The sequence below is a fragment of the Lissotriton vulgaris genome, chromosome 7 (assembly GCF_964263255.1).
Source record: "Lissotriton vulgaris chromosome 7, aLisVul1.2, whole genome shotgun sequence".
Classification (NCBI taxonomy): Eukaryota; Metazoa; Chordata; class Amphibia; order Caudata; family Salamandridae; genus Lissotriton; species Lissotriton vulgaris.
The window spans coordinates 1755165077-1755180357 of NC_141695.1; the positions used below are offsets into that span (position 1 = coordinate 1755165077).

The window sequence follows — 15281 nt, forward strand, 5'->3', positions numbered from 1 at the left end:
TTATTGCAAATAAACCTTGGTATTACCAAGGTTTATCGCAAATGCGATAAAAATCGCTGCAATGCATGAATATTGCTGAAAAGTCAGCGATATTCATGCATTACCAAGATAATGCTCTTAGCCATGTTATCTACCTCCCATTGGATAACATGGCTAAGAACTGCTCAGGGCAGATGTTAGCTTTTGGAGATATTCGCGCTTAGCGTGAATATCTCCAAAATTTGGTAATAGGAGATAGCGATGTTAGCGACTGTTTCCAGTCGCTAACATCTTGGCACGCCCACTTTGCATGTCATTAGTGATAAATATCACTGACATGCAAAGTGGGGCCCAAGATGGTCGCTATCTCCTACTAGCTGTCGCTAACTGGTGTCAGCGACAGCTAGGTAATAGGGAGATAATTTTATCTCCGCTTTCTTGGCTTTTAAAGCCAAAAAAGCGGAGATAAACCCCCTTGATAATATGCCCCTTAAATCTATAGAAAGTGTTCCAGAAAGAGGAAGGACATTTAATCAGACTTTCCTTTTTTATTTTTTGTAACCCCCAGGGTATGTTTCCTGCATCAGCATCACAGTAATTGAAAACCCAGTGTATGTTGTCTTGGGCGAGTCCTGCTACCTGTGGGTGAATGCGACACTCACGCCTCAGGCTGAGATACAATGGATCTTTGGTTCACGAGACGAGGCTGTGGTGATAAGAGTCCCTGATATGGAGCCATTCTACACCCAAGAGTATGCCAAAAGGTCAGAGCTCTACACGAACAATGGCACCCTGCGGCTGGATGAGGTGCACGTGGGCGACCAAGGCAAGTACACTTTGAGCATCAAGGACTTCAGCGGCACCCTTCCAGTCTCATCTTCTGCCACCATTGACCTGGTGGTGCTTGGTAAGTAACTTTGACTCTTATAGGTCATCCGGTATGAAGAGAGATGGTTTGTGATATCTGACTAAGCAAAGTCTAAAGTGATAGGATTAATAGGATTAATGTCTTCAGACAATGGGGCAAGGACTGATGTCAGGGAGAAACAGTCAGTGGCCAAAAGGAACAATTGGTTTGCCTCTGGGGAATACAGACAAATATTGTCCAGAAAACAGTGTTGCCTTCTATCTGAAAGAAAAGACTGTGAGCCACTCTGTACTGAGTAATCAGTAACGCCATAGATGGGAGTAGGTTTTAAGGGGGCCTCTCTCCAAATAATACAAGGTCTCACCCCCTAATGAGTGGTATAATGGGTCCTACTTTCAAAACTTCCAGGTTGGCAAGTCTGTCAGTAGCATGTTGGGAATCAAGTGCTTGTCTGTTTTTTTTAAGAGTGATAACTGAATGTAAGTGCAATGTTTAAACTTTTAAATATGTTGAGAGTTGACAAGAGGTGTAATTGTTTTGTGAAACACATTGAGCCAGTCGTGGTATTTTAGGTAATAGTAATGCATTTCCAGACTTGTAGTGTCACATTTAACATTGTAAGGATGGACTCTAAAACTCCAACATAAAAAGGGCCTTTGGCAAAAAAGCCAGAACAGTGTGAGGTGTCACATATGGCACAGGGCTAGCTGCTAGTTTGGTGTCATATGGTGAAAATAATACAAGGCAAGAATGAACTTTAATTTTCTAAGAATGTCTCTGATATCCTCAGAAGTCACTTGCACATTTTGACTACTGGGCAGAAAATATTTAATCAGTATCACATATGGTATGTATTGGTATAAAAAGGTAATATAGAACATTACATTTGTAAAATGTGTTCATATGCCCCTCTTCCAGTCAATCCATGTGAGTGGCTGGCTGCCTATGTTTTGCACTGCTTTTTGATAAAATGAACAGCACTACTCCAAAATCAGTCTTGTCTATATGTGTTAGAAAATATATCTTTCAATCTCATTGTTTAAATTTGATCGAATACATGTTGAAAAATGTTTCCCATGTGGGGGCATTGATTAAACGATTTAATCCAAGGAGGGGCTCAGCATGAAAGCTTGAACCAGCTCTGTGCACCCGCTCAGTAGGGCAGTAGTGTCTGGACACTGCACAATGACTGTGTAGAGAATTCCTTATCACACACACCGACTCAGGGACTATTAAACAACCTGCCTGTCGCATTCAGTATTACGTCACTGTAGCTTGACTCTTAATGGATGGCCATCACGGCTCTAATGTGGAGAATAGATATAAGTTCTGAGAGGCGGTGTAGGAAGCCTCAGACCTGTTGCACTTATTGGTCACCTCGGAAAATGGTTCCTGAGTCTCTATCAAACCCCAGGTTATAGCAGAGATAAAGAAAACAGGTTTCCAAATAGAATAACAATGTCACACAAACACCCGGCAGCCCTGTGACATCTGCTGACAGTCAGCTGAGTATATGGGCAGGACATTGGACATCTCTGGCAGGGCAGAGGCATCCACCCATCCCAATAGGACCTACGCTTCATGAGACAGTCCAAGGTTTAGCATCACTGTGTCCTAATAGGAGTAAAACATCCCTGAAAGAACCAGGGCAGAGACAAGAACGATGACCGCCACTGCCACTTCCGCTGTCACCACCACCACCCCACTCCTTAAGGCAATCTCATGAGGCTACCAACTATTGATAGAAAACCTCTCCCCTCCTTCTCCTACACAACTTTTATCAAACAACAAAATCCTACGTGGCTTTTCCTGTCCTTGTAAATACGGCCCCTTCACACGCAGCACTTTGCGTGAAAGGGGCGTTCCATGGGTGTTGCTGTGGGTGTTCCCTCGCAACACCTTTGGAACAGATTCATGAATAATCGTAAATCCGGAAATGCGTCTGAATGCGTAGGGAGGTGCAACAAAGAGAAATGTTTCATTTCTCCTTGTTTTTCTTCTTTCAATGCGTGCTGCATTCTACAGCATGCGTTGAAATGGGAAAATGCATGTAGTGATTGTTTTTGTGCAGGAAGGTGTCCCTTCCTGCACAAAAACAATATCCCCATGACACAGGCATCCTTGTACCATGGTGCAAGGGTGCCTGCGCCGGTGCATGGCAGCTGGTTGAGCGCCAGCGCCGGACAGAGCACGGGAATGCAACATATTATTGTAAATATGTTGCATTCCTGTGCTTTGGAAGTGACGCAGCATGACGCAGACAAACGGCTTGCGGTGCAGCTCTGCGGCACTTCCTTGTAAATCTGCCCCTTCATTTGTAAAACCAGACAGAATTCTGCCCGGGAGGAGACAGACATCCCACCATGATATCCATCAGTAATGACCTCAAAAACCCCTTCAGCCCCTCAGGATCCGCCACTGTGTCTTGCTCCAGCCTGGCTGATTGCAGGGTTTCGGCCCTCAGTGTGCTGCCGGACCCTGTTGGAATCGGGAACTCGTCTGCTTTTTGTATCCAAGAAGCAGGCAAACAGGAGGTTACCCACTAGCCCCTTGGAGGGCAGTTTCAAGGGGTCGGGGTAAACAAGTTTTTCTCTTTTTCAGCAGAAGGTTCTTCTTTGGAGGTGTTTCTCAAAGGTGCCCCAGTGCTTTGGTGAGGTGATGGTGATGTACCGGTATTGTTGTGTACCCCCGCCAGCCGTGGCAAGGGAGCAGCTTTGTGAGTGGGGGCTAGCCTTTGGTGGCACCACACACACATCACACACATATCATGGGAGCCAACAGTGTCAGTCTCACCGAGCAGGTGAACGAAGGTGGCTGTTTAAGGCTTCCATGGGGAACATAGGCCATGTTTCCAAATATATTGTTGTTATAGGGTTTCCAGGTCTCAAGGGAAGCCCACACTCGCATGCAAAACAACCACCTTTTCAGTTACCTTAAAGTGGTCGTGTCCTGCATGGTCTCCAATCTGAATAATGCCTTCAGACCACTTTGGTGATATCTTGAACCCCAGATAGAGTTCCAAACACCCGGAAAGGGCTCCAGCCTCAGCTGAACACACCTCTGGATAACAGACTGTTATATTCCGTATAGGTACCCTAATATAGGCGCAGGTAACATTGCAACCTTTCACCTATATTCTTTCCTACATTACACACATAACGGTTTACAGGGACTGACCTTTTACCTAGATACAACACTGCATTCAGAACACGGATTTTCCGTAGTTCCAATCTCATACATTATGCAGGAGGTTTCTTGGAAGCACAGCAGGACTACTATCTCCTGTATAATATCTCTGTATAAAGTTCAGGCCCAACGTCATCCTTAGGCCTAAATAGTAACACAGCAAGGTAGGACCCCTGGGGAGACCTATGGGTATTTAAACATCACATCTTGCTTAGAAAGACAGAGGAGGCCGAGACTTCCTGGACGACACACTGACCAGAGACGCTGAGGTTCCTGCATGCAGACACTCCAGCTCGCAGTGGTCTAACATCCGTCACGGGGTGTCCAACTTGAGACCTTAACGGGGTCCCACAGTCTCTCACTTCAGGTAATGGGGTTAACTAAATCTTAGTGGGATTTTTGGCTTAACCCTTCCAAACATGCTAGGTACACTTAGGTACATCTAGATAGGAGGCATCGTAGGAGTACGCACCTTTTTACTGTCATGTATTTTATATACCTGTATTATTCATGATTGCTGCAAGATGGTAGAACTATACCATCCGTTTACTTTTGTAGTACTGCTAATCATTTATATCTGCTACTGTCTAACGGTTGTTGCAGCTCATCTATTTTACACTCGAAAAACAACTGTTCAATAAATTCTCATTGAAAACACACAGTCTTTTTATTCTGTGCATCTCTCTGAGACAAACTAAGTAAGCATGAGTGACTGAGCGAAAGGTATGCCATTGTTTCCACGATCCTGAGGGATCAGGGTTTTTCATTTTTGATGCCAGGAAATATTCTATCCTTGGTAAGAGGAGATTCTAGTGGCACTGTGAGCGATCTGATACAGACAGGCTAACATACTCGGCGAGGGTGCACGGAATCAGTCTGCCACCAATCCCACAGTTTATGTTATCGAAACGTGCAGATCCTGTATAGGTCATATAGGAACTACACAAAAAGACTTCACTACTTTAAGGAAGTGTCTGCTCTATGCTTCACTCTTGCTTGATTTAGAAATACTATCAAATACTATCAACTGTTTGCACAGTTTAGTGTGTTCTTGTGTGTGTCAGAATTCATTAACAGTAATGTTCTTCTTTGCACAGTAGGAAAGGCTCGAAAAAAGACTGAAATGTTCTATTTGTGCCAAAAGAGTGAATTGAAAGGACTCCTGGTGAAGCAGAATGGCACAAAATGAATGAACTGGCCATGCCATTGTTCGCTTTGCAACTCAGTGCACAAGTCCTCATGTCCAATGTGCTTTAAGGGGTTTCATGTGATTTTACCGAACTCTTTCATCTACTGTCTCATTCTGACCTAAGAAAAGAAATCCGCTGGATCTCCTGAGGTCCTTGAGAGGGTGATTGCTGGCCAAGCAAGCCATCTGTTATATATAAGGTAATACTTTTATTTTAAAGCTAGGCCTGCTCTTGGGAAGTGGTGCTTTACCTACAGAATGACAACAACTTCTTCCCACTTGTTTATTTTTTAGGACACACAATTTCCAGTATATAATATGTAACGATATTTTGTATCAAGCACAGATCTCTGTGGGCTTACTGGTCACAGCGGCGAGTCTTACAGTAGGCTGCTCCCTCCGCTACTCTAAATTTCAAATTGTTTCTGCGAATGATCTTAATATTACTCTCCCCTCTAACTGTGATGCACTGAATTTACCACACTCTTAAATTGTACCTGATTGCTCTTCCCCGGTCCATCGTGGCTGTATGCCGATTGTAATGCAATGAAATTAAAATGAAATGAAGAATTTCTATAGCGCTACATTTACCTGGAGGTGTCTAGGGGCTTTGGCATAAAAAAGGTAGGCAGAGGTAAGGATGGAGAGTTGTTAGTAGAGCCATGTTTTAGGTGCGTTCTAAATTTGGACAGATTGGATTTTTTTAGAGCTCTCGGCAAGGAGTTCCAAAGTTTGGAGGTGGTGTATGAGAAGCTTTTTCCTCCCCATTTAACTTTGTGTACTTTGGGGACGATCAAGTTGCCACTGTCTGATAATCTCAATGATCTTGCCGGGTGTAAGGAATGAAAAGTTGTGACAATTGCCAAGGACCCAGTTCATATGTAGCCTTGAAAGCAATGCACAATGCTTTGAACTGAATGTGTTTGGTGATGGGAAGCCAGTGTAGCTCTGCAAGGCCTTAGATGTTGAGTTATAGTGTGAAAGCCCAAGCAGAACTCTAGCTGCAGCCTTCTGCGTCATCTGTAGCTTATGAATTCTGCCCTTACTTGCACTTGTGAGCAGGCCATTGCATTAGTCCAGCCTTGGGGCAATGAGTGCTGTGACTACTGTTTTTCGTAGCTCAAAAAGGATGAGTGGGAGAACTTTTTCAGGATTTTGAGAATGAAGAAACAGGCCGATGTGGTGTGGTTGATCTGGGTTTCAAAGGATAATTTGGTTTCGAGGAAAACTCCCAAGATTTTTTTCTTTGTTTGCAGGCTTTGGAGGAGAGCCCATAATTCAGCCACCGTCTGTCTGACCAGTTGACTGGCGTATTGCCGTAGAGCATGACCTCAGTTTTAGATGTATTAAGCTTTAGACAATTGTCTTGCATCCACTTTCCTATATGGCTCAAGCATTCTTTGAATTAAGCTGCAGTGTCAGTGGACAAACTGTTGATGGATACTATTATTTATCTATCGTCCACGTAAGAAATAGAAAAAGTATCCCCTTGGAATTAACTTTCAACCAATGAGCCATATTCAACCCGACACTATGCGCAATCCTTTCATGAATGTATACTTTTTAAATAAAACACATATAATTATAAAAAATACAAATTAAAATAAAAGGCACATAAATGTATTCAATGTAAATCAACTAAGATCACTAATAAAATTATTTAAAAAGACAGCAAACACTGTCCACAATTCATAAAAACAATTTGTATAATAGATCAATTAACAAATAAAGAGACAAGTGACATATTAAAAATCATCAGCAAAACATTATTTTGATTGAATCTACATCACAGTCATATCATATAGAAACATTTCTGACTCAATAGTTCCTCGAATTTAACATCACAGGAGCTTTGACGCGTTTCGGTGTGCACACAGATATAGCACCACCTTCATCAGGACTTTTCGTAATAATTGTCTCTTTATGAGGAATGTGCGCCTGTGTCAAAAATAAAATGCATGTATCAAATATAGTACGTACATTATATCTCCCTATCCACAAAGTTTACAAACAAAAATATATTACAATATCACAGTGCTACAATATTCCCTAACGAACTTCAAAATCGATCACAACATTGCATAATATTTTATAATTACAGTAGTGTTCTTGAAAAAACTCTTTTTGGCACCACTCATTCCATACCATTAAAATAAAAGACATTGAATCATGAAACACTTTAAGGATAGGGATACATATGATTGTCCTACTCCTATTACCAGGGTTTCACTATAATTAGTGTCCAGGTCTGTGTGCCATCAGTAAGAGTTTCCTTATAACCAGTGTCAAGTCCCGTGTTCCATCAGTAGAGTTTCACAAGAATCAATTTCAGGTCTGTGTGCCATCAGTAAGAGTTTCCTTATAACCAGTGTCAAGTTGCGTTTTCCATCAGTAAGAGTTTCACAATAATCAATTTCAGGTCTGTGTGCCATCAGTAAGAGTTTCACTATAACCAGTGTCCAGGTCGGTATGCCATCAGTAAGGGTTTCGTATGACTAGTGTCCAGGTCTGTGTGCCATCACTAAGAGTCAAGGTGTGTGTGCCAAAACTAGGAATTTCACTATAACCAGTGTCCACTTCACCACTAGAAATCCAATCATACGCAGTGACCATGTTGGTGTGCCACAACTAGAACTTTCATTACATCCAGTGACCAGATCTGTGTGTCATCACTAGGAATTTCAATATCATCAATGTCCTCATCTATGTGCCATCAGTAAGAGTTTCACAATAAACGATGTCCAGGTCTGCGTGCCATCACTAGGAATTTCACTATAACCAGTGTCCAGGTCTGTGTCCTGCCACTAGGAATTTCACTATAACCAGTGTCCAGGTCGGTGTGCCACAGCTATTTATTTTACTATAACCAGTGCCCAGGTCTGTGTGCCACAGCTATTAATTTCACTATAACCAGTGTCCAGGTCACCACCAGGAATTTAATCAAATCCAGTGTTTATGTTGGTGTTCCACAACTAGGAATTCACTCTATCCAGTGACCAGATCTTTTTGCCATTCCTAGGAATCTCACTATAACCAATGTCCAGGTCTATCTGCCATCAGTAAGAGTTTCAATATAACCAGTGTGCAGGTCTGTATCCTGCCATTAGGAATTCCACTATAACCAATATCCAGGTATTTTTGCCCCTGCTAGAAATTTCACTATAACCAGTGTCCAGGTCTGTGTGCATCACTAAGAGTTTCATTTTAACCAGTGCCCAGGTCTGTGCGGTGCCACTAGGAATTTCACTATAACCAGTGTCCAGGTTTGTGTGACATTACTAGGAATTTCGCTATAACCAGTGTCCAGGTCTGTGTGCCACAACTAGGAATTTCACTATAACCAGTCTCCAGGTCTGTGTGACACTACTAGGAATTTCACTATAACCAGTGTCCAGGTCCGTGTGACACTACTAGGAATTTCACTATATCCAGAGACCTGGTTTGTGTGCCACCAGTAAGAATGTCACTATTGCCAGTGTCCAGGTCTGTGTGCCATCAGTAAGAGTTTCAGTATAACTAGTGTTCAGGTCTGTGTGGGATCAGTGAAAGTTTCATGATAATCAGTGTTCAGGTCTGTGTGCCATCAGTAAGAGTTTCACTATAACCAGTGTGTGAGAAGGTGGCCTGATATGCAGTGCTCACTATTCTAGTGATCACTATGTATCAGTCCAACAACCCTTATTGATGATTGGTTGTAAGTCAACCTTATAGACCAGCTATCCTAGTAGCGTGGATACTGTGAGAAGGTGGCCTGATATGCAGTGCTCACTATTCTAGTGAACACTATGTATCAGTCCAGCAACCCTTATTGATGATTGGTTGTAAGTCAACCTTATAGACCAGCTATCCTAGTAGCGTGGATACGAGCAGTCTAAGGCTAAAGACTCGAGAGGGCGCGTTAAGCCAGCTGTTTACCACACATATACCCCTTGAATACCAAGTGAAAGGACACCACACAAGTGTTATGAAAATAAACAGTTATTTATTTAAAGATCACAACAGCCCTGTACTCTTTATGAGGACAGGGTACTAAGCACAAACCAAAACTCTCACAAAAATACTTAAGTTAGCACAGTATATACAAATGCCCGAGGGGCACGGAAAACCATATACTCTGAAAGTGGAATGCGAAATTCCTAGCAGGTAAGTACAGTATTAATAGCTTTTGGAATCGCTAGGACTTGACTAGGGAATCGTTAGATTATGTCTAGGAGGCCTAGGGGACTCGGGTGCAGTGTGTGCACTCTCACGCGAGATGCGGGACAAAAGTCTATGGTAGCTAGGAATTAGAAAGTTAGTGTTCTCGGGCGAACCCGACCTGGTAGGGAGAAAACGAAAGTAGATTCTGACCCTTGGATAGTGAGGCTATGCTGGGGCACCGAAATGCCGAAGTTACCTAGCCCAGGGGCTGCAGCTGCATAGGTCTGAAAAGACGTCGGGAATCCTCGTAGACGGACCAGGAGCCGGAAGAAAAGATGCTGGCCGGTGACCAGTGAAGAAAGTTCAGTCGGATCCAAGCCTGGATCTTGAAGATAGATGACACCTGAAAGCAGAGGGGACCAAGTTCGAGACTACTAGCCAGTAGTCAGTGGGCACCAGGAGGGCACCGGATGGTAGCCACCTCGACAAGGTGAGTGGGTGACGCTGTAGCTCGAAGATCTCGCGGACCAGGAGGCGTTGTCGGCGACCAGGATGGAGGATCGAGCTGTCCCACGAAGTTAGAAGCCGTCGGCGTCGCTGGACCCAGGATTGGGCAACAAAGCCTTGGCAAATTCAAGCCCACGCGGTGGACCTAAAATGGCGTCTGGAGTGGACCAGGAGGGTCCGGGGTGCCTCTCTTGAAGAAGGAAGCAAAGGCCAGCCTGGAGCAACCAGACCAGCAGTCGTGAAGTCGTTGGGCGTCGTTCAGAGGGCCACAAGCCAGCCGGCTAGTAGCCAAACAACGCGGTGCACAGCAAACAGCAGAAGGGCCCCACGCAGATCGTGGAGATGCAGGGGGGCTGATCTTGGGTGCTGGAGCTGCGCAGGGTCGGGGCTTCTCGGACCCCAAAGCACTCACCAGTGGAGGACACGGTGGGCTTGCAGTAAAGATGTCGTGCAGTCTTGGCGATCGTCGGTCCCTTGAGGTCTCGTCGCACTCACGGTTCTCAGCTGGGCTGTAGAGGTGAGTAGAGGTCAGAGGTGCCAGGGAAGCCGGGTCTCGTCGAGCTGGGTCGTCGGATTCGGGATGAAGGACTTGCAGCAGACCGCAGTGTTCTTTAGGATGGTGCCTGCGGATGCAGGGTGACTACTCCTTAGCCACAAGGGAGAATCTTGAAGAAGAAATCGTGAAGTCCTTTCGAAGAAAGTGGTATCTTGATTCCAAAGATGATCTAATTTTAACAGGGGGCCCGCTCCCATCTTTATACTAAAAAAGGGGGCTGACCCGGTGACTAGGTCCTGCCTATGGGTGGGACTAGGTGGGGGGTGGTTACACCCCTCAGCCATGCCGGACTTCCCCAGGCCAGGGGCTGGTGTGCCCCTGGAACTGGTTCAGACCGGCCTATGCGTAGTGAGCACCGGGGTGCCACTCAGCAGTCACCTTCCTGTAAAGCCCTGCCTACCCAGGATACACAAAACCATGTCTGGGACGGTGCTAGCACCGCCCCTGACAGGAAACCCTTTGTCCAGGCTCCCCTCGCTGGAAGGACTCCCAGCTGTAGGGGGTCAGACTCGTGTCTGTGGTGGCAGCATCCATTTTGTGGAGCTGAGGCTTCAGTTAACTTTAACCGGGGTTCACAGTTACATACATGTCGTGTCCCTCTAGAAGGGTGGAATGCTAACCCCGTCGCCAGAATTGGCGAGGGGTTAGTATTCCAATTCGTATGACACCTTACTCGACATGTTTTGATAAAGCAATACCAAAGATAGCATTTAACCGCGAGGATTATAATGCACTTAAGAGTATATGGTATGCGATATCATGGAGCAGCTATTAGGACTTGATTCCGCAAGCTGCAGACAGGCTCAGCTCATGCCAGAGCACCATCTCACACGATTCCAAGCACTCTGCCTTCAGGATTGTCAAGGCCTGCCATAGGAGTGACTGATAGGAATCTGTGTGTCCATTTTAGGGTTAGGTATAGGTATACTACACCTACAGCAAAGGGTGATTACACGACTTTGCCCCAGCTGTCATGCAGCCAGTTGTGTCAAATTTAGGAGGCCAGCCAGGGGTGGCACAATACGTGCTGCAGCCCCTGGTAGCCCTGGGTACACCTATGCCCTGAGTTACAGGGTCTGATAAGGTGGCCCAGTACCAATTGGTAGATGCACCTAGGGTACATGAGGTAATTCAGAAAGAGAACAGCCAGGCTGTGGGTCTGATTGGCAGGCCCACAGCCAGAGAAAGTCGTAAACCAGTGAAACAAAAGCAAAAAATCTGGGTGATCATAGGATTGCAGACCCTACTCTCCTACATGACCCCCCCCCAAACTTTGGGACAATAAGCTAACCTTGACCAGGTGAGTCTTCTTGTTCTAAGTGGAAATATCTGGAGAGCCCATCGGCATTGCCATGATCAGTACCAGGTCTATGTTCCACTGTAAAGTCCATCCCCTGTAGGGAAATGGACCACCTAAGCAGTTTGGGGTTTTCACCCTTCATCTGATTTAGCCACAAGAGGGGCTTATGGTCGGTCTGAATCTTGAAGTGAGTGCCAAACAAGTATGGCCTCAGCTTCTTCAGGGCCCAAACCACAGCAAAGGCCTCCCTCTCAATAGCTGACCAATTCTTCTCTCTGGGGGTCAGCCTTCTGCTTATAAAAGCAATGGGCTGATCCTGACCATCAAAATTCAGTTGAGAAAGAACAGCTCCCACACCCAACTCAGAAGCATCTGTTTGGACAATGAATGGTTTGGAGTAGTCTGGACTCTTAAGGATAGGTGCTGTGCACATGGCCTGCTTTAGGTCATCGAATGCTTTTTGACAGCCTGCTGTCCACTGAACCTTTTTTGGCATTTTCTTACTTGTCAGTTCATTTAATGGTGTCACAATGGAACCATAGTTCCTGACAAATTTTCTGTAGTATCCAGTCAGGCCCAAGAAAGCTCGAACCTGAGTCTGGGTGGTTGGAGGAGCCCAGTCCCTGATTGACTGTATTTTGCTCTCCAGTGGCTGAACCTGGCCTCCACCTACAAGGTGGCCCAGGTATACAACCTGTGTCTGCCCTATCTGGCACTTGGTGGCCTTGATAGTGAGGCCTGCTGCTTGCAGAGCCTCTAACACTTTCCTCAGGTGGACCAGGTGATCCTCCCAGGTGGAGCTAAAGACAGCAATATCATCTAGATATGCTGCACAGTAGTCATCCAGCCCAGTAAGGACTTGATTCACCAACCTTTGGAAGGTGGCAGGTGCATTTTTCAGACCAAAGGGCATTACCACAAATTGATAATGCCCACCAGGGGTTGAAAATGCTGTTTTGGGTTTGGCATCCTCAGCTAACCTGATTTGCCAATACCCAGCTGTTAAGTCAAATGTACTTAAGTAGTTGGCAGAAGCCAATCTATCTATAAGTTCATCTGCCCTTGGTATTGGATGGGCATCAGTCTTAGTGACTGCATTGAGACCCCTGTAGTCTACGCAAAACCTCATCTCTCTCTTACCATCTTGGGTGTGAGGCTTTGGCACTAGAACTACTGGACTAGCCCAAGGGCTATCTGAGGGTTCAATGACTCCCAATTCCAACATTTTCTGCACTTCAGTTTTTATGCAGTCTCTAACATGATCAGGCTGCCTGTAGATTTTACTCTTGACTGGCAGGCTGTCACCAGTGTCAACCTCATGGGTACACCAATTGGTCTGACTGGGTGTCAGAGAGAACATATGTCTGAAAGACTGAAGAACCTGTTTACAGTCTTTCTGCTGATGTTCAGAGAGGCTGCCACAAAAGACAACACCATCTACTGACCCATCATCAGGATTCTGAGTGAGCAGGTCTGGGAGAGGGTCACTCTCTTCCTCCTGTCCCTCATCTATGGCCATGAGCAAGCTCATGTCCTTCCTGTCGACATATGCTTTGAGCCTGTTGACATGGAGTACCCTATGGGGACTCCTGGGAGTTCCAAGGTCCACCAGGTAGGTGACCTCTCCCTTTTGCTCAAGGATTGTGTGGGGCCCAGACCATTTGTCTTTGAGTGCTGCTGGGGCCACTGGCTCCAGCACCCACACCTTCTGTCCAGGCTGATAAACAGTCAGGACAGCCTTTTGGTCATGCCAAGCTTTTTGAAGTTCTTGACTGGCCTTAAGGTTTTCTGATGCCTTCTCCATATACTCAGCCATCCTGGAGCGGAGACCAAGTACATAGTCCATTATGTTGGTTGCAGGCTTTTTGAGAGGTCTCTCCCATCCTTCCTTCACCAAACACAAGGGGCCTCTCACAGGATGCCCATACAAAAGTTCAAAAGGGCTGTAGCCAACCCCCTTTTGTGGGACCTCTCTGTAAGCAAACAGAAGGCAGGGCATCAGGACATCCCATCTACGCCTGAGTGTTTCAGGTAGTCCATGAATCATCCCTTTTAGGGTCCTGTTGAACCTTTCAACAAGCCCATTGCATTGTGGGTGATAGGGTGTAGTGAATTTGTAATTGACACCACACTCCTTCCACATAGCAGTTAAATAGCTTGACATGAAGTTTGCACCTCTGTCAGAGACAACCTCCTTAGGGAAGCCCACTCTGGAGAACACTCCAACTAGGGCCCTTGCCACCACAGGGGCTGTGGTGGTCCTAAGTGGAATAGCTTCAGGATACCTGGTGGCATGATCCACTACCACCAGTATAAACTTGTGCCCTGATGCTGTCTGGGGTTCCATTGGACCAACAATGTCAATCCCCACTCTTTCAAAGGGCACCCCCACCACAGGCATTGGTATAAGGGGGGCCTTTGTTGTGCCACCTGACTTACCACTGGCTTGGCAAGTGACACAGGAGCGACAAAACTCCTTGGTATCCTCATTCATGTGAGGCCAGTGAAAGTGTGAGACAAGTCTGTCCCAAGTCTTTGTCTGGCCTAAGTGACCTGCTAAGGGAATCTCATGGGCCAAGGTAAGGAGGAAACCTCTCTGAGACAAGGGTACAACCAGCCTCCTGGTCATGCCAGGCTTGGGGTCTCTTGACTCAGTGTACAGGAGTCCATCTTCCCAGTATACCTTGTGGGTACCTGTGGCGTTCCCAGCAGCCTCAGCAGCAGCCTGCTGTCTGAGGGGTTCAAGAGAAGGGCAGCCTAACTGGTCCTTCCCCAGGTCTTCCCTTGAGGGTCCCCCTGAACCCAAGAATTCAACTTGATCAAGTTCAAACTCTCTAGGCTCAGTTTCCCTCAATTCCTGCAGGTCAGCCTCCTCTGAGACTTGATCCACAACCTGGGGCAAGGGGGAAGGCACAGCCTTAACCCTACTGCTCTTTTTCTTGGAAGGTGTCTGGTCCATTGTTCCAGGATCCAGCACCTGTTCAGTGGGGCATCTTCTGGCCTGTGACCTAGTCACAGCAAACACATGTGCTGGCAAACCTAACATTTCCAGATGAGTCCTCTGCTCCACTTCTGACCATTGTGATGACTCCAAATCATTGCCCAACAAACAATCCACTGGGAGGTCTGAACTAACTACAACCTTCTTTTGGCCAGTTACCCCTCCCCAGGAGAAAGCTACAATTGCCATACTATGATTGGTAGTGACATTGCTTGCATTGGTCACCAGGAATTCTGTACCTGGCATGATCTGTCCAGGGTCCACAAAGCTAGGTGTCACCATTGTGACACTGGCACAAGTGTCCCTATAGGCCTGAGCCATTTTTCCATTAATAAAAGGTGTCTGTCTGTATTTGCCCAAAGTATTGGGACTTATATCAGGGGACATATCCACATCCCCTGTACAAACAAGGACAGCCTGAGTGAGTGTACCAACTAAGTTGTCACACCCCTCAGAACCCAGGGTTAACCCTACTAAACCCTTGGGAGGTGCACTACCACTGCTGGCTGTACTAGGGGGCACAGGTGCCTTAGGGGCTGCAGTGGCAGGAGTCTG

General features: G+C 46.0%; 1 protein-coding gene across 1 annotated transcript in view; it reads left to right on the forward strand.

The window, feature by feature from the left end:
* The window catches only part of LOC147706589 (cell adhesion molecule CEACAM6-like), a 112595-nt gene that overhangs the window by 27768 nt on the left and 69546 nt on the right, over nucleotides 1-15281 (forward strand). Inside the window, exon 2 of the mRNA XM_086933081.1 lies at nucleotides 548-886. Within this exon, the coding sequence (XP_086789207.1) occupies nucleotides 548-886 (339 nt within the window). The remainder of the gene's footprint in view (nucleotides 1-547; nucleotides 887-15281) is intronic.